This window comes from Labeo rohita, chromosome 17 (assembly GCF_022985175.1).
Source record: "Labeo rohita strain BAU-BD-2019 chromosome 17, IGBB_LRoh.1.0, whole genome shotgun sequence".
Taxonomy (NCBI): domain Eukaryota; kingdom Metazoa; phylum Chordata; class Actinopteri; order Cypriniformes; family Cyprinidae; genus Labeo; species Labeo rohita.
This window is the reverse complement of record NC_066885.1, coordinates 34,616,518-34,639,306: the sequence shown is the minus strand read 5'-3', so window position 1 is coordinate 34,639,306 and position 22,789 is coordinate 34,616,518. Positions and strand designations below refer to the sequence as shown.

General features: G+C 35.3%; 1 protein-coding gene across 1 annotated transcript; it reads right to left on the bottom strand.

Annotated features, from left to right (window-relative positions):
- Positions 1-1,921: 1,921 nt before the first annotated feature.
- On the bottom strand, positions 1,922-22,736 carry dlst (dihydrolipoamide S-succinyltransferase). The gene is made up of 15 exons (XM_051133569.1): positions 22,579-22,736; positions 19,634-19,667; positions 19,451-19,490; positions 19,260-19,321; positions 17,319-17,393; positions 17,184-17,239; positions 16,037-16,145; positions 15,214-15,387; positions 15,005-15,087; positions 10,510-10,607; positions 7,498-7,628; positions 6,576-6,649; positions 5,516-5,599; positions 4,812-4,979; positions 1,922-2,549 (listed from the first exon to the last, which is right to left on the bottom strand). The coding sequence occupies exons 1-15, from the start codon at positions 22,726-22,728 to the stop codon at positions 2,415-2,417; spliced, it is 1,473 nt and encodes a 490-aa protein (XP_050989526.1). The 5' UTR covers positions 22,729-22,736; the 3' UTR covers positions 1,922-2,414.
- Between the last annotated feature and the right edge of the window lie 53 nt (positions 22,737-22,789).

Sequence of the window (22,789 nt, the reverse complement as noted above, 5' to 3'; positions counted from 1 at the left end):
ATCTTTCAGGCGTGAGAATAACAAACCAAGTGACCTCAAAGCATCCTTCGCATGTGACCAAACTAGAAGCTCTTGTCACCACATCCGGCCCTGAGCATGAAGACGTGGACGAGACTCTTGCACTGTAACTTACTTTCATATTCTCCAGAAGCCTTGCATGAGTGTTAAACGCAACCACACGTGCACACGTGCACACACACACACAGAGGCTCTGAAGGAGAAATTAACCTCATCTGAGCTGCATTAGCAATATGTGTGTCCAGTGTTAGTTCCGTGTAAATCCGTCTGAATGCAGACATCATTCAACAAAATGGGTGTCTTTTGTACTCCTTAAATGCATTATAAGCACTCTTTAAAACACTTTATAAACCTGAATAACTATCTTTGTTGTGAATTTTTTTTTTTTTTCTTTATTTGCAAATGTTTCATTTGGATAAAAACAAAAATATACAGAAATAAAATCTAGCATTTTGTCTTTATTTTCTTTTGAAAGAAAATAGTGTCCAGTTCCTCTTTATCTGAGCTTAAGATGTTTTGGCAAGACGTTTGGACTCATCTACAAGATCCACCTCTATCCTGTGTTTTATATAGTTAAAAATTTTTGTTAAATAATGTACTATTATAAGACTTTAAGTTGTATTCCCACCAGGGCTTTTATCTTAACTAATACCACAGAGAAACATTTTCTAAACTATAATTAAACATTAACTGAAATAAAATTAGCAAACCATTAGATAGCTGCCAACAGTGTTGGGGATAATGCATTACAAGTAACGCAAGTTACGTAATATTACTTTTTGCAAGTAACTAGTAAAGTAACGCATTAATTTTAATTTACAAGAAAATATTGAAGTTACTTTTTCAAATAAGTAACGCCAGTTACTCTTTTCCATCTATTGACTGAAAACTCTCCTGTCCTCATGTTGAGAGAAATCTAGAGTAAGATGTTACTTTAGAATCAATGTGAACATGCATTAATTCATCTGTCACAAAAACAAACAAAAAAAAAAACAAAAAACAACTGATTTAGTATTTTTCAGAATGAATAAAATCAGTGAAATGCAACTCAGAATATGACACAAACTTGCAATAATTAAATATGTAAAATAATACAAACATCCTTTATGTATTTAATCCCATTTTATTAACCAGTGTCTTTGCTGACAACCTTCTATGATCCAATTCAACCATACTAATAAGCAAAAATAACTCAAGATGTTTTGAATATTTTTATTTTATTTTTTTTTATTGGTGAAGAATGTTGAACTTTCTTCTTCTGCATTCTTGAGACTTGAATTTACTTTTCCCTCAGCCTGAGGCTTTTGGTGTGAAAGGGCTTTTATATCTGCCAAAAACAGAACTTTTTTATATTTAAAAAAAACAAAGAAGCAAGCCCAGCCCAGATTTTAAAAAGTAATGCAAAAGTAACGTAACACATTACTTTCCATTAAAAATGAACTAAGTAACCAATTTAGTTACTTTTTTTTAGGGAGTAATGCAATATTGTAATGCATTACTTTATAAGCAACTTTTCCCAACACTGGCTGCCAAGGCAAAAATTCTCATTTTCATTTAAAAATGACTTAAAATAAATAAATGAATAAATAAATATATATAGATAGTAAAATAATAATAAAAGACAAAAACACAACAAATGTAAATAGAAAATGTAAAAATAAATTCTAATTCAAAAAACAAAAATGCAATAGTACTGCAGTAATTCTAAAATAACATCTCTCTCTCTCTCACTATATATAGACACAGACAAATCTCTTTATATTATTTAATGCTTGTCAGCCCCGTTACAATGAGTTTGCATGGCAAATAATTGAGAATTGGTATTGTAGCTGTAACTGTTCAGCATTCAATTCCCTCTAAGAAACAACAGAACAGAACAGAAACACAAAGACGCGAGAGAGCGTGAGCATTTCATTGATTTTATTGTTTAAAATCTCATATAGTTTTGGTTCTTTACACAGGCAGACAGGATCTGATCATCTGGAGTTGTTGTGCGTGTACAAAAACAAGCACCTGCGACTCACTGGAACATAGTGTTTCTGCTCGGCTGCTCCAATCGTTTTACACCGAAGAGATTAAATATGTTATACTGTATATCACTATCATTTCTTCTCCATTTGGAAACAAATAATTGTACAGGTCATGTTTTGTGCGCTGCTTTGTACATAGAATGACAGGGCCGCTTCCTCCGTAATACAGTGAAAACCCAGCGGACGTATACATGGTAAAACAACGTAACATGAAGCTAATCAATGCAAATCCCACTCCGTCAATTACTCTACCGCTGACGCGTCCGTCCCTAGTGTGTCGGATGGGGTTTGTGGGTCGTAACCATTTCTGGCGAGATGAGAACGTGTGTGGCGAGCGGCGGGAGACGGCCGTGGGTCCGGGAGCGTTCACATGTCCAGCAGCAGCACCCGAGGGTCCTCCACCACCGACTTGATCTTTCTGAGGAAGGTCACGGCCTCTCTGCCATCAATCAAGCGGTGGTCGTACGTCAGAGCCACGTACATCATCGGCCTGATCTCCACCTGAACAAACCCACACAACAACACCGCGTCACAGAACAGAAGAGCACCACAGCTTCAGTGACACACTTTCACTGCGCCGCTGTTCCAGGAAGCAGTTCTCCATTCATTTTTCCCACAGAGATTTATAAAGTCTTTGTTAAATCCATGAATGAAACCAACCGGTGAAGAGGAGAATCTCAATATCACAAACTCAGATTTAAGGCAAAAATCAGACAAGAACACAAAGATAAAAGACTGAACTGAAAAGACTGAGGCAGGGTTCATGCAGATACTGTAAAAGTAAATTCCACGACTTTCAGGGACTTTTTTTTTTTTTTTAAGGACTTCAATCAGAGATCTCACTGTCTTCTCTTTCAAATTAAAACCACAGTTCCTTTTCCTAAGGGATTTTTATTTGTGTATACTTTTTTTCTTTTTGTTTTTATAACTGTTCTGCCTTAATGGAGAGGTTCACTTTCAGAACAAAAATTTACAGATAATGTACTTGTCATCCAAGATGTTTGTGTCTTTCTTTCTTCAGTCGATAAGAAATTATGTTTCTTGAGGAAAACATTTCAGGATTTTTCTCCATATAATGGACTTCACTGGTGCCCCGAGTTTGAACTTCCAAAATGCAGTTTATATACTTGACAAACTGACAATTTATATACTTTTTAATATCAAACGCTCATCTCATCAGTCTGCGTGAACTCTGTTTTTTTCCAGTTCAATACGGTCAATACAGTTAGGGTATGTCGAAAAACTCATCTCGTTTTCTTCCCCAACTTCAAAACCATCCTACATCACTGCAGAAGTATCGACCCAGTGTTTACAAAGTGAACATGCAAAGAAGATCAAACACCCTTTACAAAAAAAGGGAAAACAGCGATATAGGGCGATTTTGACATTGAAGAAGGAAATGAGACCGGAGTTTTTCAACATACCCTAACTGTATTGACCCAGATTACACACACTACACATGCGCATCGCAGAGACGAGACGAGACAAGCATTTGAGGTTAAAAAGTATATAAATTGTCTTGTATATAATACATTTTTTTTTTTTTTTTTTTTTTTTTTGAAAATAACCGATCATGTCACTTCATTAGAACCTTCTTCCTCAGCTGGGATCGTTTAGAGCCACTTGAAGCCGCATTTAAACTGTATTTTGGAAGTTCAGGTTTGGGGGCACCATATCAGTCTACTATATGGAGAAAAATCCTGAAATGTTTTCCTCAAAAAAAAAAAGTTTCTCCAGTTTCAATCTAAATCAAATGATTTGCGCTCCGTGCTCCGAAGTTTCAATGTCATGCAAAAGATTCACAAACCTGCTCCAAAGTTCCAACCTAAATCCAACCTAATCAAATGATTTGCAATATGTGATCCAATTAGAGCGCTTCAGAGTTTAAAAAACAAACAAAAAAAAAAAAAAAATTACTTTCACCCATCGCTACAAGCTTTTTACAATTGTTACAAGCAATGTCTAAATTAAAAAAAATGACTGATTGAGAAAATTGTGATTTTTTTTTTTTTTCTAGTGAATCACTTGAAATGAATGATCGAAGTCACAAATTTGAATCAATCAGAGCATTTCCAGTGTAAATGACTCACTCAATTGATTCAGTTCATCTGTTCCTATTTTCACATCTTCAGCCATGTTTATGCAACATTGCTGGTTCTAAATTTTGACTTTTCAATCTAACAATTCAGACTTTTTTCTCAGAATTGCAATTATGAGATATTAACTCAATTCATAATTTTTATTTTTAGAATTCTAAGTTATTAATTGTGAGACAAACTCAGAATTACAAGAAAAATGTCAGACTGAGACAAACTTACAACTGAGAGATATTAACTATTAATTAATTGCAATCCTAAGAAAACTGTAAGATATAAACTTCCAACTGTAATCTCAATTGTCAGATAAGCTGTCGTTATCTTTTTTCTATTTTTTTTTTTTTTTCATGTAGTGAAAATAAATTTCCATGGGTGGAGCTTAAGTGCTGTTTTGCCACATTTTTTCCACTCCATCTCTCTGATTGGTGGAGGCTGCTTTGAGAATCATGGGTAATGTATTTGTTCCTACACACATTCAGCTGTTAAATACATGATTATAAATCACAGATTAAAACCTCAGCTCACATTAAGTCTGTCTTTAACGGTTTATAGTTATAGTCAAAAAACTATTTCTCTTTGGTGAAAATGAATGGAGGTTTTACTTCCTGAACCGACCGCTGACTCTACTGACATAAGGCACAGAAATGCAAAAACATTGTCGTCTAACCTTTCCAGCGATGGCCACGGGCCGGTCAAAGATGCCATGCATGCCCAGAATGGCCGACTGAGGTGGGTTGATGATGGGAGTCCCAAACATGGACCCAAACACTCCTCCATTGCTAATGGTGAAGGTGCCGCCGTCCATGTCCTCCACAGCCAGCTCATTCTTACGAGCCTATGCAAAAAAAAAAAAAAAAACAAAAAAAAAAAAAAAAAAAAAAAAAAAAAAACAGGAAAACGAGTCATAAAGTGGCAAGACTTGAAAATGAAATACCCAAAATCTAGCGGGTATTTTTAACATTTAAAAGAAAAACACCCGCCTTTCTCCTCTGGTTTGCTTCCTAATCAAGTCGTCTAATAAGTCTGGCAATGTACATTATGATTATTTTTGACACTTCTGTGAATGACTTTTGTTCTTCTTTGAAAGAATAATTTGCTAAATGCACAGATGTAAATCGTGCTCCGATGAGCGCTCTTAAAAACATCATTAGAGTCATCAGAGGAATAAACCGCAGCGTTTTTCAGAAACTGCACGGTTCAATTTTTCCCCCTTCACTTGACATCAGTTTTACCAGTGATACCACCGCTGTTTTTTTAGGTCATGTAACATATTTAGCTAAATAAAGATTTCTGGTTAGTCGTTCCATTTGCAGCCAAATCAGCATGTCTTCAGACAGCAGCTCGACCGTTCGCTCAGTCCATCGCTCTCACCTTCTCTCCCAGCTCATTAATCGTTTTCTCGATGTCGGCAAAGTTCATTCCCTCCACTCCTCTGATCACGGGAACAACGAGACCCTGAGAGATGAGAAAGAGCTCGGATAAGAACGTGTTCAATACACAGGGCCCAGAAATGAGCACAAACATCACCTCTGAACTTCACGAAGTTGCTCTACATGGAAATGACATCTGCTCATTAACACAGCGACAATGACTCTACTGCCTTTATAAGACTTGACATTTGAGACATTTGTATTTTTAAAAAATACAGCAAAAACAATAATATGGTAAAATATTATTACAATTTAAAATAGCTGTTTTCTATGTGAATAAATATAATTTATTCTTGTGATTAAAGTTGAATTCTCAGCATCATTACTCCAGTCTTCATTACTTTTATTCATCAAGGATGCATTAAATTTACCAAAAGTGACAGTAAAGACATTTATGTTACAAAATATTTCTACGTCAATCAATCGCTGTTCTTTTGAACTTTCTCTTCATCTGTGAATCCTGAAAAATATATATATTTTTTTTCTCCACAAACATTTTAAAGAAGTCTCTTTTGCTCAACAAGGCTGCATTTATTTGATCAAAAATACTGTAAAAAAAATTTGAATATTAAAATATTGTAAAAATATTACAATTTAACACAGCCACTTTCTATGTGAATATCTGTTAAACTCAAATATATTTCTGTGATCAAAGCTGAATTTTCGGCATCATTACTACAGTTTTCAGTGTCACATGATTCTTCAGAAATCATTCGAATATGCTGATTTGCTGCTGAACTAACAATTCTGATTATCATCAGCGTTGAAAACAGTTCTGCTGACCAATATTTTTGTGGAAACTTTGATACATTTTATTTTTCAGGATTCACAGATGAATAGAAAGTTCAAAAGAACAGCATTTATTTGAAATATAAATATTTTGTAACATTATAAATGTCTTTACTGTCACTTTTCATCAATTCAATGCATCAATGCTGAAAAAAAAAAAAAAAAAAGTATAACTTTTTTTTTCATAGGAGGAATAAATGTGTAGGATTTACCTTTGGTGTTGCAACCGCCACACTGATATCCACATAATCCCGATACACAATCTCTTTGGTTGTATCATCAATGACTGTACAAATAGGAAAAAAAAAAAAAAAACAACAACAACAGTTAATAGAGTTCAATATACATTTGATTTGTTCTTTATGGGTTATTTGATTTATTTATTTGAAAAACATTTTGAAAAAAATACATGTATTGGTAACGTGACTAATGGCATTTTTTTTATTATTGACATACTATACACTTTTATTAATATTTTGAATTTTTTTTTTTTATATTTTCATGTTTTTCTTGTCTTGTTTTTAATTTTAAAGTGTTAGTAATTTTGTTGTGCTCATTATTTTTATTAATTTTTTTTTTCTTTATATTTTCCATAATTTTTTTTTTTAAATGTTCAGCAACTCGCTGAAATAAAATAAGTTTAAGTTTTAATCATTTATTTCAGTTAACATTTAATGTATTTCGAGTCAAACTAAAAGCATAAAACAAAGTTCTGTTCGTTAACTACAACCCTAATGGTGACAACAACTCTCCACGTCTATTTTAGCATTTGGTCAGACACGGCGGCCTCATGAGCAGGTACATGCAAGTATCCGATGAAGAACATGAAATGGTGAAAGTCTGGCAAATATAGACACACACTGGCCTGGTAAAACCGTGTTAAACGTGCCTGTCTATGTAGGCCAAGCCAATGAGGTTTGGAAGGAAAGAGAGGAGGGGGCGACAGAAAGGTAATCTGTAAAACATGTTCTTTAGACTCGAACAGACGACCACATAACCACACACGCTTACCAGCAGCTTAATCTGAAGTGGTGAGATGCTCAGCCTGAACTATCAAGGCTTGAGAGTGAGTAAGTGTGTGTGTGTGTGTGTGTGTGTGTGTGTGTGTGTGTGTGTGTGTGTGTGTGTACGCACCAGCATTAACGGCAGGCTGGTCTGTCAAAGCGTAGGCAGCCGCTTTCACAAACGCAGACATGAAGCCCAATTTGATGCCATGTTTCTTCAGGAAAGCATCTTTATACTGTTTCCTCATCTCTGTAATGTTGCTGTCATGGAGGAACACAGAAACACGTAAGACAACAGCAACCAAGCAATCAATTCACTTTCTTCCAAAAAATTCAAATGCAGATGTTTAGCAGAATCTTCACGCTGCTCTTTACCATCCAATAAAAGAATATAACAATTTACAGTTGAGCTTTAGGAATAATAAGGGTGTGACCAGTGCACTGTTTTCCAGGTCAAATCATATTATGTTTGTGTATGACAAATTGTCAAAAATTTGTGTTATTTTTACGTAAAACAAAACAAAACAAACAAAAAAAATCATCAGATGACTTCAGTAGACCTAGATTGCAGCACATTTATAATTGTTAAGATATTTTACATTTACATGAGAGACTGACTGACATGGTTACCATGAACTGCTTAAAATAAAATAATATACAGTAATACGATCAATTAAATGCACTGATCTGTAGCTTTGAAAGTGTGCAGTGATGCCCGGAATCAGTTTGAGGAAAAATTAGGAAAACTCAGAAAGTGTGCGTTTGAGTCAATTAACCCGTTTTAGTAAAGCGCTTCAGTTTACAGGTGTTCATTGAGACTACAGCTCACACAGGTCAAATGTCAATGACGAACATCACCAAATACACTTTAATTGCTTTTAATTGTTTTTAGATGCTTCCTTTTTAAACACATTAAATTATTAAAACATCAATGATTTAGGAAAAAGAAATATTATACCAAAAATAAAAAAACAGCGAAAAATAGATCAAAAGTAGAAAACTTCATATTGCTTTTGGATGTTTTTCTAAACACATTAGATTATTAGAAATATAACAATGGCTTTGGGAAAAAAAAAAAAAAAAAAAACTAAAACCTAAAGGGAATATGACTGTTTCAAATATATTAATGCTTCTCTGTTTTGAGCTGATGACAAAATTGACTATTATTTTTGTCAATCCAAAGCCCTACATTACTGACTATAACTGGAACATCTAAAACAATCATATTGCTTAGAAAATGTTTCCTTTTCAAAACATTTTTTTTTTTTTTACATTTTTAATCTAACTGTTATTTTTCTAATAATATTTTCATCAGCAGCTCAAATGACGAAGCCCAACTTTATAATGATCAGAAAGTTTGAAACATATTCATATTCACATCACTTTCAGATGTTTCCTTTTCAAAACATTGATAATATATACATTTTTCTCATCATATTTTTGTCAACACCTCAAAGGGCAAAGACAACATTATGACAGGAATGTTCGAAACATTAATACTGCTTTTAGATGTTTCATTTTTAAAACACCGATATTTTTAATAATCCAAGTGTCACTTTTCTCTAACCCTAACAATCATTTAATTATCACCGTGACATTCAAACCCAAATTCCAAACTTTTATGTAAAGATTCCTGAAATCAGTGGCACTCTTGACTAATTGCGATGCAAATTTTCCCACTAAAAATTCATCAGCAATGATTTGCGACAAGCAAACAGATGTCGGTTTGAGCGGCGCGTGGCATTTAAGGTAAGTTTCCTTACTAAAACACCAACGGAGGATATTGCGGACAAGAGTCTGGCCAGGTTTTGAGTGAAAAGGGCTGAGACTGTAATTCTCTATTTTCCTGTCTCTAACACCGTTTAGCCTCTCCGGTTTCTCCGCTAACAGAATTAGGACCGTCCCAAGACACGCGCTCTCAGAGAAAGGAGAGAAGACGCGATAAAAATCTTCACTTTCCAGAGCCTTCAAATCTTATTGGCCTGTCATAATAGGCCATAACGTTCCGGGCGTCTCGCACGCTCCCTCCGAAGGCGCGTCTCGGGGGACGGCGAGGCAGATGCTCGCGGGCCGCAGACGAGCGCGCTCCTTCGACTCCAGACCGGCAGAGTCTTCCTCCATCCCATCAATGCCAACGAGATTAGCGGCTGAACACGAACCCCGAGCAGCTGAAAGCCAATACGGCCATTTGCGCTGGGGAGAAATCCTCAAAGTGTCCTCTTCAGGGGTTAGCGAGGGAGGTTGTGGACATTAACGTTTCCTTGTAAATTAATAAAGCCCATTTTGCCCTTCTTATCTTTGTTTTGACCAACATTAGGACCAAATATTTACATTCCACGCTTTAAGTGGAGATTGGGTTTCAGAAATCTCTTCCTGTAGGCCAGATTCCAATCTATAACCATTTGGATGGGCATTGCGGAGCTTCTAATCGGGTTTGGCCAATAAGCAAAATTTTCACAGGGACGTCGACAGACCTTCCTACGTGTCAGCGCTCTATACCGCACACCAGCAGGCAGACGTTCGGACACATTTGCCCAAATTTATGCTTTTATGGCTTAAAAGTCTGTTTTTTTTGCACAGATTTAAAGTGTGCACATGAATACTTTATACTTTCTGCATAAAACTATCAATTATTATGAATTTGGAGTAGACATCCAGACGTATAAGAGTTTTTATCTGTGTCACACATAGGGCTGGGTTAAAACTATCAATATCTCGATTTTAATCAGTGTTTTCAGTTGATGTCACTAAACATTATTTGTAGCACCTGTCATCCAATAAATCACAATAAGCTTTGTGATTTATGCACAAAGAGCAGATTTTTTTAATGTATGTCTGAATAAATACGTCATGAAAACAATTTATGATATCCATTGTTTAAATGTTTATATTTCATATTTATTATATTTATATTTAAATCAAACTGCGAAATTTGCCTCAACACCGAGCCCTATTGTCACGTTTCATCTCTACATTATTCCTAGACTCCGTTTGTATTATTTCACAGTTAATCACTTTTTTCCTATTTTAAAAAATCCAAATAGCAGAACAGACCTTTGACTGGTAGCATATTAAAACACATTCGAAAGAACCAAAGACTGCATGATCTAGAGTAGCCTGGTTTGCTGTGACAGGAACAAACCTCATATCAACTTCATTGAAGGTTGTCAGCATGGCACAGGTGTTCTGCGCTTCCTTCAGTCGCTGAGCGATTCGCTGTCTCATGCGGTTCATCTTCACCTACAACAAAACCACAAAAGGGCTGAGCAAGGGAACGCTGGGCCTCGGCAGAATTTGTGCTGTTTTTAATATCAGTTCATGCAAAAAAAACCCCACTGTTAATAGAGCGACCATTTTAATGCAGCTTTTTATTTGGCCACCGAGTTTCCAAAGAGCACAGACAGAATGATTGGGGTCACTGATTTAACAATTAGGCATCACTCAAAATGTTCATGAAAATCTCCAAACGGCATTTAACACATTACCTATGTACATGGGCAGTACATTTCGCTTCATTTGGTGAAAAAGACCACTTGATTATTTTTCGTTACATTTGTAACATCTAAGTTCTTGCATGAAACATTCTGAATCGGTGACAACGCAACAGGCTCTACTGATTTGGGAGGTGGGAAAACAAAATGCTTTAAAGACCAAATACAGAGATACTGAATATCATCACAGAGACGAAGATGATCTAGATAAAAAAATAAGCCAGTTTTATTTCCAGTCACAGGTGAAATTAAAGGCACTGAAATCTTCCAGTCTAACAGGATCATGTTAATACACAAACATTGCAGAAATTGTGCATTAACATGATGGCAGAAGTTATGGCACGTAAGTAACAATTGGTCTACTTCATGAATAAATGATAAATTATACAGCTTCTATCTATCCAAGATCCTTACAGTATGAGCACATCAGTGTCTTTGTAATGTAAGGCATAAACGCAAAGATGGCAGTGGCCTTAAATGATGAAACAGATATATGTGGCATAAAAGACATGTTTCACTGACTACATATCAGAAATGCATTAAATTACATTTGATGGAGTAAAATGTAAAACACCTACAAATACCTGCTCATGTACAAAAACAATTGCTGTTCTCATTTAAACCCTTCCCTTGTATAAAATTAATAGATTCATAATGCATTTATTTTATACTTACGGACATATCACTCGAAATGTACTGATATAAAATTAATAATTAAACTTTATTTGTTGCACATTTCTTAATATTAAGCCTAAAACAAGTTTTAATGTAACTACTGATGAGGACTGTATGATCTTTAAATAATATTGGTCTTAAATTCAAAATATGTAAAGTGTACCTAAAGTATACTTGCAATAGTTCCAGTTTAAAGCAATCGAATATACTTAAGGGGACACTGCAGGGAAAACCACTGTTTTTTTCATGCACCTGTCAAATTTGAGATTTTGTGCTTTGGGGTTTTTCATGATGTTTTTTTTTTGTTCTTTTTTCAGACTAGTGGAAAGAAAACATCCAAAATACACTGTTAAGTGTGTCTTTTATAGCACTTTATCTATTTGTTTCATTAGATTTCAATTACAATGCATATTTTTAAAAGGCTGTTTTCCCCAAATGAGCTTTTTCTTCTACATTGAGTCATAAATCTCCACTTCAGTAACACTTACACACACCAGACTTTACATTTTTATTCCTGTCTATATCCTGAAGGTTTTTCGAGGAATTTGTTCATATATAATTACCTTGATTATATACAGCATTTTATTCCCCCCCAAAACTTTGAAAAATCCATTGCATTTAGTATTTTCTGAATTATGGCAAATTGAACTGTGACAAAATGAGATACCCAAAATTCCCTCTGCAAAAACATTTGAATCTAATGTCAAAAAAAAAAAAATAAAAGCAAGAATTTTGAAACTGACATCCAGTGTTTAGATCAAATTACCCATACATTAAATAATGCTTAATTTGCATATTTAAACCTAACAATTTAGAAAACATGTAATACAAAAAATGTTTGCAATTATCAGTGTAAGCAATCAACTGGGTAAGGCAATAATTATTAGTTTTTTTTTTTTACCCTATTTTCCTGCAGTCTCTCGCCCTAAACACATCTTTAGTTGGGCTTGAGCTTTACTTTCTCACAATTAAAGTGCATTTGTTCCAATTTAGCAGACTTTAAATATGCCAGTTTGGTATACTAAAAGTGTGACTGCAGGGTTATTTTATTAAGTGCATAATATGTAAATGTATTTGTAGTATACTTAGCATGAAATATAGCATGTATTTTAAATACATTTTAGTATATTTATTTTTCAGTAGTGTTCATACATGTGTGCTTCTGTACTATTCAAACCCATCTGAAAGAAATGCTCACTTCCCAAAAAAAAATATGCTAAATAATTTATGGTGTACTAATGACTTTAAACACAAAATGTGAGAAAATAAATAAATGAACGATCCATTTAAAATAGCCTACTCAAAAAAAAAAAAAACAAAAAAAACAAGCTGCTGAAAAATAGGTCAAATGCATGCGACGTGCTTGCCTTGCATTATAATACATTTAAACTTAAGCGTACACTTAACCAGTGTTAGCTTAGACAGATGTTCTTAGCAATTCTTTAAATAAAGGATCAGTGTTCGAATAACATACTTTAACGTACTTCTCACGTACGAAAAGTGTCTGCATCAAATGACAAGCAGCAGAATTGCAAGAAAAGTTTGACGTACTGGCAAACTATACATTATTTAAGGGTATTCTATTTGTTACTGATATTGATAAAGGATCTGTTGATGTCAAATAAATTTTAATCAATGTTTTCCCTTTAAATCAGTATAAAATTTCATAACTGGGCTGTCTGTTTAACACATTAACTTAATTACTTATGAAAAAATAACACGATTCAAATATTTTTACGCTGTTAATGCACTGGCCCCGCCCCCAGACCTGTACATCATCTTACAGTCCATACAGTTGAATGACGACAAATACGATCAAGGAATATAGAAAGGGACTTTGATATGATGCAGGGCATTTATGGACAGTTATGCCCTAAAATGCAAGATATTGGGGCAAAAATGCAAAAACTGTATGAGTTTTTGTCTCATATTTATATGATAAGCGATATCACACGGGCAGCGAGAGCAGTCACACGAGTGCTGTTTGTCCCAAATATGATTTTACACAACAGTTCAGTAAATAAAAAAGTTAATATTGTTATATTTTAAATACAATATTGTCTGTTTTTGCTCAGTTTTGCCAACAAAAATATTACCTCTAAAGCCACAGCAGAATTGTTGTGCATCTCCGAGCAACACAGCGGTGTTTAGTTTTTTGAATGAATGTGCGTTTTAAATGAAAAAAAAAAATTAATTATGTTTAATTATTAATATTTATTTATTTCAAATGATCTACTTTTATGTTGAACGGTTTGTTAGGCCGTTGTAGCCTGTAATTAAATGTCCTCACAAGTATAGTAATACCAGTTGATTTAGTCAGTGTGGGGATATTTTATTTGGTCCCCATGTGGAAAACAGCTTAGAAATCAAATAGAATGAAGTGATTTGAAAAGTTTTGTGTGAGGGGTAGGTTTAGGGCTCATGGTGTGTTCATGATTATGCTTTGTCAGCAGTGTTGGGGAAAATTACTTTTAAAAGTAATGCATTACAATATTGTGTTATTCTTAAAAAAAAAAAAGAAAGTATGGAAAGTAATGTGTTACTTTACTTTTTAAATCTGGGCAGGGCTTGCTTGTTTGTTTTTAACATAAAACATTCTAATTTTAGCAAATGAAAAGCCATTTCACACCAAAAAGTGAAATGGATAAGCCTCAGGCTGAAGGAAAAGTCAATTCACATCTGTACAGTAAAACGCAGGAGAAGACGGTCTCTTCAGCAATAAAAAAAACCAAAAAGAAGCACAAATGTTAGTTTATCGAACGCCATATTTTACTTATTAACATGGTTGAACTGGATCATTAAAGCTCAGCAGCAAAGACATTGGTTAATAAAATGGGATTAAATACATAAGGGGTACATATATGTTATTTAACATTTAATTTTTGCAGGTTTGTCATATTCTGAGTTTGCACTTCACTGTTTTAATTCATCTTGATGAATACTGAATACTGTTTTTTTGCGAGTGAGATGAATTAATTCATGTTTACATTTATTCTAGAACTAAAGTATCTTACTCCTGATTTCTCTCAACATGGGGACAGGAGAGCTGATAGTGGAAAACGTATTACTTATTTGTTACTTATTTGAAAAAGTAACTCAGATATTTTCTTTTAAATTAAAAAAGTAATGCATTAATTTACTAGTAATCTAATTACGTAACCTGCGTTACTTGTAATGCGTTAACCCCAACATTGTTTGTCAGTACACCATATTACAAAGTCAATTCAATTCCTGAAATTAAACTAACATTCAACTGACAAACAGATCAAGATGAAACTAAAACACAATAATAATGCTTACTTTAAGATTTAAAGTGGTTTTAAATGACGCGTGTACTCGGGTCACGTGCTGCAAGTGTTTTCAAACTAGGTATGCAATATATGTTGTACATTAGCATGCAAAATTTCACAAACGTTCAGTATGTAAACTACACTGAGTGTTGATGCAGACCGCAGGTGTGACGAGTCTTACCCTGTGCTCTGATCGGGGTGCTTTGGCTCCAGCGTCAGCAGCAGCAGCAGCAGCAGGAGCTGCAGTGGGTTTGATGGCTGAAACTGCAACACAGACACAAGATGAGATTTTCAGGATCGTTCAGTCCCGCACTCAGTGCTGGTCAATGTTAATGACGCAATACACCAATCTTAGATTGAGATTTTATGTACATGGGAAAAACTCCTAACCTGGTTTGGACTGGATGGGCTGGGCCGGCACAGGGGGTACAGGGGGCATAGTGGTGGGGATGGGCCCTCCAGCAGGAGCAGCAGGAGCAGCAGGAGGAGGAGGAGGAGGTGCAGCGGCGGCCGCAGGCGTCTCTGCTGCAGGAGGAGGTGCTGCTGTCGTCTTAGCAGCTCCAGCTGAAACACAGTCAGAGCTGAAACCGCTGCAGCACAGCAGCACTCATTTATAATAATAACCACATCCTAGCACGGAAAGACCAGACGCTTTATTTTTGGTTATGGTTATTATGAAGACGGACATTTTTAATGGGGGGTTTTCTTCAGCTAACAGTTTTATTAAAACGTAATTCTTGTTTTAGATTTAGTTTAATACTCCCATACTTCCAATCTTAAAATGCGATCTCAGTCCATCATAAAACTATAAAATTACAGTACTACAGGTCGTATTATTTTGCCCTAATAAATATTTCAAAAGATGGTTTAGTTTACAAGTAAAGTTTCCTTGGCTTTAATTAAATTCAATCCAAGTTTATTCACATAGCGCGGTTCACATTTCAAAGTAGCTTCACATATTATGCATATTTTAGTGTTACATACGGGAAGTATTCTGTTATTGGTCAGAAATGAGTGCGTTAACGCAACAGCCATATTGCAATTACATACAGCTATAAGATAACACGTTATGTGGACATCATGTAATCAGTTACACAGCCACAGTGAGAATGTTAGGAAATCACAGATTGTGATTGTAATGATTACAATCTGAGATGCATTAAGAGCACAAATCTCCTTTAATGTACATTTAGTAAAAAGACACATAGCTGACCTCCTTTCTTCAGTCTGAAGAGAGGAGTTCCTCCTTCCACTTTCCCTCCATCAGGAACCAGCAGCTCCTCGATGACTCCTGCAGCTGGAGAGGGAACCTGCACCGACGTCTGCAGGACAGACACAGCTCATCTTAGCCCAATACCACACTCACACGTACACAACGGCAAACAAACGCACCAGACATTTCTGAGAAGACTGCACCTAATTTTAAGGGTTTACCTTGGGCTACAACTAATTTAAAAACTGCTAACAAACTAGTGTAAAAAAAAAGTCTGATTATTATCATTGACTACTTGGAGAGAGCAAACATTTTGATCAAAATAATATTTTGTCACATGACCTACAGTGTCACAAATCCTCATGGGAGTATAAAGTCTCCATTAAATGCACCACCTGGATTCACTCATTGGTCAGTGTATTTTTCACCTTCTGTTTTATGAACACTATGAAGCAAAAGTGCTCCTGCACATTCACCCTACATGTCTATGATATGCAACTCTTCTGCTGTATTCAACTGCATTTTTTTGTATATTTTAAACATTTTTGCACACTTAAACTGTGCACAATATTAATCTGAGCACACTGGGCATGAAAAAAGGTGATTAAATCACACACACACGTTTGTTTTTGTGAATTGTGGGGACTTTCCATCGGCTTCTATAGTTTTTATACTGACTAAACGATATTGTCTATCCCCTAACCCAACCCTAACCCTAAACCTACCCCTCACAGAAAACCTGTTTGCATTGTTACATTTTCAGATAAACATCATTTACTATTTTTAATCATTTTAATCAACAGTTCCACTCCAGTGGTAGGGACGCTCTTAAGGAAGTCCTATCATGTTAGGCTGATTTAGTGCCATGTTCACCAGAGCCTGATCAGACGGGTTTTTTAGGCGTTGCTGAAATAGGACACATTTTCGCTATCAAAAACAGAGACACGCTATTAAAGGCTAAACTATTTTTAACGTGACACATTTTCTTAAAAAACACAATGCTCAAACAGTGAGATGCTACACAATGGCCAAAGATGGATGTGAACACAGACTGACAACTAAACTGTAATCGTTAGCCTTGTAAACATTAAAAACTTTATTCCTTACAAAGTGACATGACATGCACAAAAAAAAAAGTGCTTCTTACCTTATCAGTCTCAATTTCACAGACAACCTCATCTTCAGAGACTGTGTCTCCAACAGCTAAAGAGACACAGAAAAGGGTGAATGGGGTTCAACCGGATGAGACGTCTGCACCACACAGCTGATGAACTCATCTTACCTTTCTCCCACCTGACATCTCCCTCTGTGACAGACTCAGCAAACGCTGGTGTTTTTACTGTAATAACTTCATTCCCTGCAATCACACAACACAGTTAATGTGGCATGCTGAAGTTACTGTTGAGTGTTGCATGCTGTGCCACAATACAAAGGTGTTAACCAACAAAGAGCTTTCTATAGCGTTTATACCACTGAATAAGGTTTCAGCAGTTTTTAGGACGGTAAATTAAAGAATTAAAGAAAATGTAAGAACTAAATTAAAGGGAACAAAGTAAGTCAGTAATAAGCTCTCTAAATGTAAATGTCTAGTGAACAGAAAATAAGTTGCATTAGCAACACCATAAATTCTGAAATAAACAACTGATCCCCATTACTTTTTAAATATTTTCAGAAAACATAACTTTTACTGAACCCTCTGATCACACCAAAAACATACATATACACACACATATATATATATAAAAATATAAAAAAAAATTATACTCTTCCTCAGTATTTTTGAACTTTATTATCTGAACATTATTAAATCAAGATACATTTACTTGTGAAGCAAAATAACATATACTGTCTTCTTTTCTGATAAACTGGTCAAAATGAAGTGAGCTTGATTAAAACAAATATCTGCCAATAGGCTCAGAAAAATCAACACAGATATTTGTTCTTGTTTTGCTCAAACTCACACCAGTTCATTTAGTCAATAATTTTGTGCAACATTCATCTCAAGTTGAGTTCACTTCTCAAGTAAATAAATCTTGATTTAAGGATGTTTAGATATTTGTACTGGAAAACAAGACAAAAATATTGAGAAAGAACATACCCCCCCCTTTTTTATTTTTCTCCAAGGTATGCAGCATTTAATGCCTTGACTTTATGAAGAACTGCTGCTCCAAGAACACTATACTAAAGACCTTTAAGGGCTTAATTAAGTAAATTAATACTTTTTAGAAAGATCAGCAGAAACCCTGCTAAAGACATGACTGTACACAACACCAAATACAGAAGAATTTTGTTAATTTAGAAAGAAAAGCATGCCTTAAATTTGTTGTGTTGATAATTAGACTTAAATTAAATCTGCAGTGAACAAAAGCACTTCAGCAACAAGATAAGAGACGCTCCGAATGAGCACATCCGCAGTAGCCTTCGTTGAGCAGATTCCATTACAGGTAAGGTAAATAATTAACAGAGCTAATAATTAAATGTCACAATCACCTGAAGTGGTAAAGCTGCACTCAAACCAATTCAAGTTTTGCCAGATGTCGTTTTTTACTCTAGTGTCATTCTAGATGATTCATCACATTTTAATATTCACCATTGTCTAGCAGATGCATTTGATAAAAAAAATACAGTAAAAACTCTAATGTTTTAAAATATGATCGCAATTTAAAATAACTTTTATATGTGAATATACTGTAAAATGTAATTGACTGCTTTGATCAAAGCTGAATTTTCAGCATCATTATAGAAACCATTCTAATATCTATCATTCTAAAATTATTTCAATGTTAAAAAAAGTCGTATTTGACCAGTGTTCAATATTTAAGGTTTTAAATCGACAAAATTAAATCAAAAATGACTCTTTTTCCATATTTCATTATATATAATTTTATTTTCTGACCTTGATATGAAATAACCAGCAGACTCAAATATAATCAATGGTGCCACCTCTACAAAATTAACTTATGACAAAACAATGAGGAATGCAGAGGACCGTGTGTTAAGACTTGTGTGTATCAGTGACAGCTGACCCTGAGCTTCAGCAAACAAGTGACCATAAATAAGCAAAAGAATTATGCGCTATGAACAATATAGAGAATTGTACCCAGTTTTATCATGACTAAAAATTAAGGCAAAACTTACATATGTAGTGAAAATGATGCTGTGCAACACTCTTTAAGACCAGCACATCTTAGTTTAGAGATGCAGTGCATGAGCTGATACGTACTGTGAGCGGTTGTGGTGTTGAAGTATCTGATTTGATAGACGCTTGACCGGGTCTCACACCTCCTAGAAATCAACAGCACACATGATCACAACACAGTCCAGTCAGATCTTTGGTTTTGTATCTGTGGGAACACCGTGACCGAGGACGCGTCTTCCCAACAAAATCCTCCGGGAGACGTCAGTGATACTTACGGGCTGTTCTTGAAGGTGACACACTGACTCGCTGATATACCTGGAGGAAAAAGGAGACACAGGAACATCTAATCATGTTTGTTTGCACTGTCAGAGAAAGAGAGATATAAGACCGTTAAAACCTGTACCTTTAAAAAAACACCTTCTATGTCATGCAATGCAGAGGAAATGTCCTCAACTCACCTGATGCAGCCCGTCTTGCGAGAACAGTGTTACCCTAAAAGAACAAGATGACACCAGTTTATCGATGAGCAGAGAAGCAAAAAGAGCACTGAACAAGCAGCAAAACAAACAGCAGGAACAATGCTCATCAAGAAACGAGATAATCTCGCCTGGCCAGACTTTTGACAAACAACATCTGGTTGACTTTGATTCACACCCATAATATCTGAACCTCAGATGTGCCACCGTCGACTCGCATCAAACACACTGAAGACGCTCTGTGAAGTCTTCTGCACGTACACACTTATGCGTGGATGCTAATTTACCGTTGCATGTTACTTATGAACACCTGAGCATTTCACCTGGAGTAGGGAACTTACATTTGGAAAACTTTGCCTAAATAAAAGTCTGGTTTAACTGTATCTCTGAAAATGCAAAAAATATAAAAGAAAGGCATTGTTGTTTTATATTAAAATATAACATTCAATGTGCTTAATAATACTTGAACATTTTGTTGTTTTTATATTATTTATTTGAGATTATTTGAAAATATTATTAAAAATACATCAATAAAATATAATTAAAACTAAAATAAAGTAAAATATGTAATAAAATATAATATTTTTATTTTAAAATATAAATATATATTTTATAAAAAAAAAAAAAAAACATAAATATTTGGTATACGCAATTACATACAATAAAATATTATTTTTTTTATTATTATTATTAATGGCTTTTAGATAGCGACACCGAATACGGTGAAATTCCAAGAGAGAGGAGCATAACACGTTATGTTTTAACATGCACCAGCTGTCATGCTGCCTTTAATTACTAAGCAGTCACACTCTGTAGCAGTGCAAACAAACATTATGGAAAATCTTTAGCCCACAAACACAAGCACTGCTGTAACATTGCATCTGATAGGCCAGTGCTGAAGGCATGTACAGGCTGCAGTGTCAGTCAGGCATAAATGTGAGTCATGTGATCCATCTGTGTCAAAGTTTCCCAGGGTCTACAGGGTCAACGGGACATAAGAAAGACCAATAGGACAGCTGGGAGGACATTTACTAAATGAGGCAGATAAATTAATTACCCATTAATATTCTTAATATTTTGGTAAATTACAGTAAATCACAAGCTCTGGTTCAGTCTTTGTTCCTCATCTTAGTGATTCTTTTCCTGTGCCACTGTTAAAAACTGGACAGAAAAGTTTGCATCACTGATTCTATTATTTTCCAATTTATTACTGTTGAAGCCGCTTTGAAACTATGTGATGTAACTTAATACAGATATGTAAACACATAGTTTAGTTAAATTACTGCAAATAATATGTACAAAATGTTAAAGTTAAACACTTTACATTTTTAAATTAGTTCACTTCCAGAACAAAAATTTACAGATAATATACTCAACCCATTGTCATCCAAGATGTTCATGTCTTTCTTTCTTCAGTTGTAAAGAAATTATGTTTTTTGAGGGAAACAGTTCAGGATCTCTCTCCATATAGTGGACTTCTATGGTGTCCGCGAGTTTGAACTTCCAAAATGTAGTTTAAATGCGGCTTTAAAGGACTCTAAATGATACCAGCAAAGGAAGAAGGGTCTTATCTAACAAAACGATAGGTTATTTTATTAAAATATAATAATAATAATAATAATAATAATAATAATAATAATAATAATAATAATATATATATATATATATATATATATATACACACTTTTTAACCTCAAATGATCATCTTGTCCAGATCTGTGATGCGCTTGCGTACTCTGTGCACTCTGGGTCAATACAGTTAGGGTGTGTCAAAAAACTCATTTTCTCCTTCAACTTCAAAATGGCCCTACATGGCTGCAGAAGTATCGACCCAGTGTTTACAAAGTGAACGTGCAAAGAAGATCAAACGCCCTTTACAAAAAAGGTAAAACAGTGATGTAGGACGATTTTAAAATGGGAGGAGAAAATGAGATGAGTTTTTCAACATAACTGTACTGACCCTGAATACACAGAGTTCACGCAGAGCCAGACAAGATGAGCATTTGAGGTTAAAAAGTATATAAATTGTAAAAATGTTCAGAAAATAACTGATCGTTTCACTAGATAAGACCCTTCTTCCTCGGCTGGGATCGTTTAGAGCCTTTGAAGCTGCGTTTAAACTACATTTTGGAAGTTCAAAGTCGGGGCACCATTGTAGTCCACTATATGGAGAAAATTCCTGAAATGTTTTCTTTAAAAAACATAATATCTTATTGACTGAAAACAGAAAGACATGAACATTTTTGATGACAAAGGGGTGAGTACATTATGTGTAAATTTTTGTTTTGGAAGTGAATTTCTCTCATTTACATACTTAAAAAAATGGCCGACATATGTTGAAAGTGACCTGTGTTCTATTGACCACTTGTGTTAAATTGGGAAGCAGTGCTAATTTTAGCTATAGTCAGTAATCTCAATATGACCAAATTATGGCAGATTAATTGCCCTTGCAGATATTAACAATGATGGTAATGTGAACATGATGAAACGGTGAACATGTTGAACAAAGTCAGACACATGAACAGTAAAGGACAGTGTAAGAGCGCACACACAACAAACACAGCAGCACAACACATGACAGCAAACATGAACATTAGCTTTAGACGCGCTATTATGATGATATAGGAGTGACAGCTCGTTCACGTGAGCACTTTTGACAGCAGCCGCTCCTCATGACCGCGCTCATCTACGGCATATTTAAAGCTGAATAAACACATCACATAACACACGAGACGCTGGTGTAAATGTCATTTATCTGATGTAAACACACACACTCTCTCTCTGTATGTTTTGTTCTGAGTGTCCTGCTGCCCTTGGGCCCGCGTGCGGCCTACCGCTCCAGCGCGTCATTATTAACGTCATTACGCTGACGGTTAACGATCTTTTAGACACTCAGCGGGAAACGGACGGGTCAGACACGCACGTACCTGTCGCAGGGCGGTGATCGAACGCCCGAGGCTCCGGGTGAGACAGCGGGAATGGGATAACATGTCGTCGGGGTGGACCGCGCGCACTGCAGCTCTCACAGCACAGCACCGGAAACAGCGCTGCCGCGAACCGGAAACAGCACGGAGCATACCACGAGGAATCAGAGAGGAGTGCATGGAATGTACCATCGATCAGTCACTTGTTTATACA